Source organism: Mesoplodon mirus (genome assembly GCF_964341445.2).
Source record: "Mesoplodon mirus genome assembly, chromosome: 15".
NCBI classification, from domain to species: domain Eukaryota; kingdom Metazoa; phylum Chordata; class Mammalia; order Artiodactyla; family Ziphiidae; genus Mesoplodon; species Mesoplodon mirus.
The window spans coordinates 59,304,128-59,306,366 of record NC_138991.1 but is presented as its reverse complement, the minus strand read 5'-3'; the positions used below and the strand labels follow the sequence as shown (position 1 = coordinate 59,306,366).

Genomic DNA, 2,239 nt, shown 5'->3' with positions numbered 1-2,239 from the left:
GTGTCTGAATCACTTATTTAAAGGATCTTCTGAGCCTAGTTCCTTCACAGGCAAACCAAGAGTGAGATCTGTGGTAAAGAGTTTATGTAAAGCTTAAGCCACGACTTTTTTTTTTTTTAAACTTTTGGCTGCACTGGGTCTTTGTTGCTGTGTGCAGGCTTTCTCTAGCTGCAGTGAGTGGGGGCTATTCTTTGTTGTGGTGCACAGGCTTCTCGTTTTGGTGGCTTCTCTTTGTTGTGGAGCATGGGCTCTAGGCATGTGGGCTTCAGTAGTTGTGGCATGTGGGCTCAGTAGTTGTGGTTCACAGGCTCTACAACACAGGCTCAGTGGTTGTGGCACATGGGCTTAGATGCTCCCTGGCATGTGGGACCTTCCCGGACCAGGGTTCAAACCCATGTCCCCTGCATTGGCAGGCATACTCCTAACCACTGTGCCACCAGGCAAGTCCCAAGCCACGTCTTTATTAATTGATCATCATATGCTTGGCCTCTAGTGCAATGCCTTACAGTAATCAATAAACACAGGGTAGCTCAACACTGCTATCAATGACAATGAAAACAACAATATCATGAGTTCTCACGGTCTGGAGATCTAGGAGAGGAGGTCAGAGGACAACTGCTGTTTCCCTTGTACAGAAATGTGTCTATAAACTATCTGTAGTATTTCCCTAATTTGAAAGAGTTGACATTGTTCTCTTTTGATCTCTGAAAGTTCTTTGTTTCTCCTGGTCCATCTCTTTGTTTACTCAACAAATATTTATTGAAGGCTTATCATGTGTCACTGTGCTAGGATTGCAATAATAAATAGATATACAGTTCCAGTCCTTTTGGAACCCTCAGTCTAGTGGAGGACACAGGTATTGATTAAAGAATGACATATCGATTTCGGCTCCCGCGGCTGCTGGCGCGCGGCGAGAGTGCCTGGCGGGCTCCGGCTTCCGCGTCCGCCCCGGCTCCGGCTTCGGCCTCAGCACCGCGCCCGGCTCCGCCGCGGCCCACCGAGCCCCGGGGGCAGCCGAGCCGCCGGCGACTCCCGCAGAGCTCCGGGTGCCCGCGCGAGGGGCCATGCCGTGCCGGAGGGAGGAGGAAGAGGAAGCCGGCGAGGAAGAGGAGGAGGAGGAGGAGGACAGCTTCCTCCTGCTGGAACAGTCGGTGACTCTGGGCGGCTCGGGCGAGGTGGACCGACTGGTGGCCCAGATCGGCGAGACGCTGCAGCTGGACGCGGCGCAGGACCGCCCTGCCTCCCCGTGTGCGCCCCCGGGGCCGCCACTGCAGCCCCCGCGACCCCCGGCCGTGGTGCGGGCGGACAAGGCCCGAGCCCCGGCTCTGCCGTTGCTTCTGCCGCCCGCCTCGGCCGAGACTGGGGGTCCGGCGCCCCCGGGGGCCCTGCGCTGCGCCCTCGGGGACCGCGGCCGGGTGCGGGGCCGGGCTGCGCCCTACTTTGTGGCCGAGCTCGCTGCAAGCCCCAGCGCGCTGCCCGGGCCGTGCCGGCGAGGATGGCTGCGGGGCGCTGTCGCCTCCCGCCGCCTGCAACAGCGACGATGGCCCCCAGCCGGGGCGCGCGCCAACGACGACGACCCGCACAGGCTTCTGCAGCAGCTGGTGCTCTCGGGGAACCTCATCAAGGAGGCCGTGCGGAGGCTCCAGCGAGCCGTCGCCGCGGTGGCAGCCACGGGCCCCGCGGCACCCCCCGGACCCGGGGGCAGCCGCAGCCGACCGGACCCTGTCGCCCTTCAGCCCTCCGGCGCCTTGCACTGACCCAGGGCCCCTGGAGGAGGAAGAAGCCGTTGCGGGGACCCAACGGCGTCCTGTCCCTTCCCCAACCTTGAGCTGAAGCCGCCGTTGCCGTCCTGGGAGCGACCGCCTAGGCTGCAAGGAGGCGCGTGGGGAGACCTCAAGCCGAGAAGTTACCCGCCCCGGCGAGGCTGTCGGCGAAAACTTGAGCGTGGAGAAATGCACGGGCCAAGGCGCGTCCGTGTCGCGTGAGAATTTCCCCGGCCACCTCGGGGACAGGAACCTGGGATAAAACTGGGAGAACTATGGCAGCTATTTGCATCAACTTGTACCTGACTTAACCCTTGGGGGTGTCGTGTGCTTGGATTGTTTAAAGATACGGCTCCAAGGGGCGAGAATCGCGAGGGCTTTGTAAGAATACTTGAAAACTGATGACACGAATACATTTTATTTTCCGGTGGAGGAACTTAGTGAAAATGGTGCTACAATTGCTGTGCAAAGAAATT

The 2,239-nt window shown here is 59.6% G+C and overlaps 1 protein-coding gene across 1 annotated transcript; it reads left to right on the top strand.

The window, feature by feature from the left end:
• Positions 1-968: 968 nt before the first annotated feature.
• LOC309816827 (GSK-3-binding protein FRAT2-like) lies at positions 969-1,841 on the top strand. Its single transcript, XM_082644607.1, has one exon. The coding sequence runs from the start codon at positions 1,065-1,067 to the stop codon at positions 1,755-1,757; it is 693 nt and encodes a 230-aa protein (XP_082500733.1). The 5' UTR covers positions 969-1,064; the 3' UTR covers positions 1,758-1,841.
• The last annotated feature ends 398 nt before the right edge of the window (positions 1,842-2,239 follow it).

Excerpts from the sequence above, each read along its gene's own strand:
- LOC309816827 (XM_082644607.1), top strand. The coding sequence starts at position 1,065 with ATGCCGTGCCGGAGGGAGGAGGAAGAGGAAGCCGGCGAGGAAGAGGAG.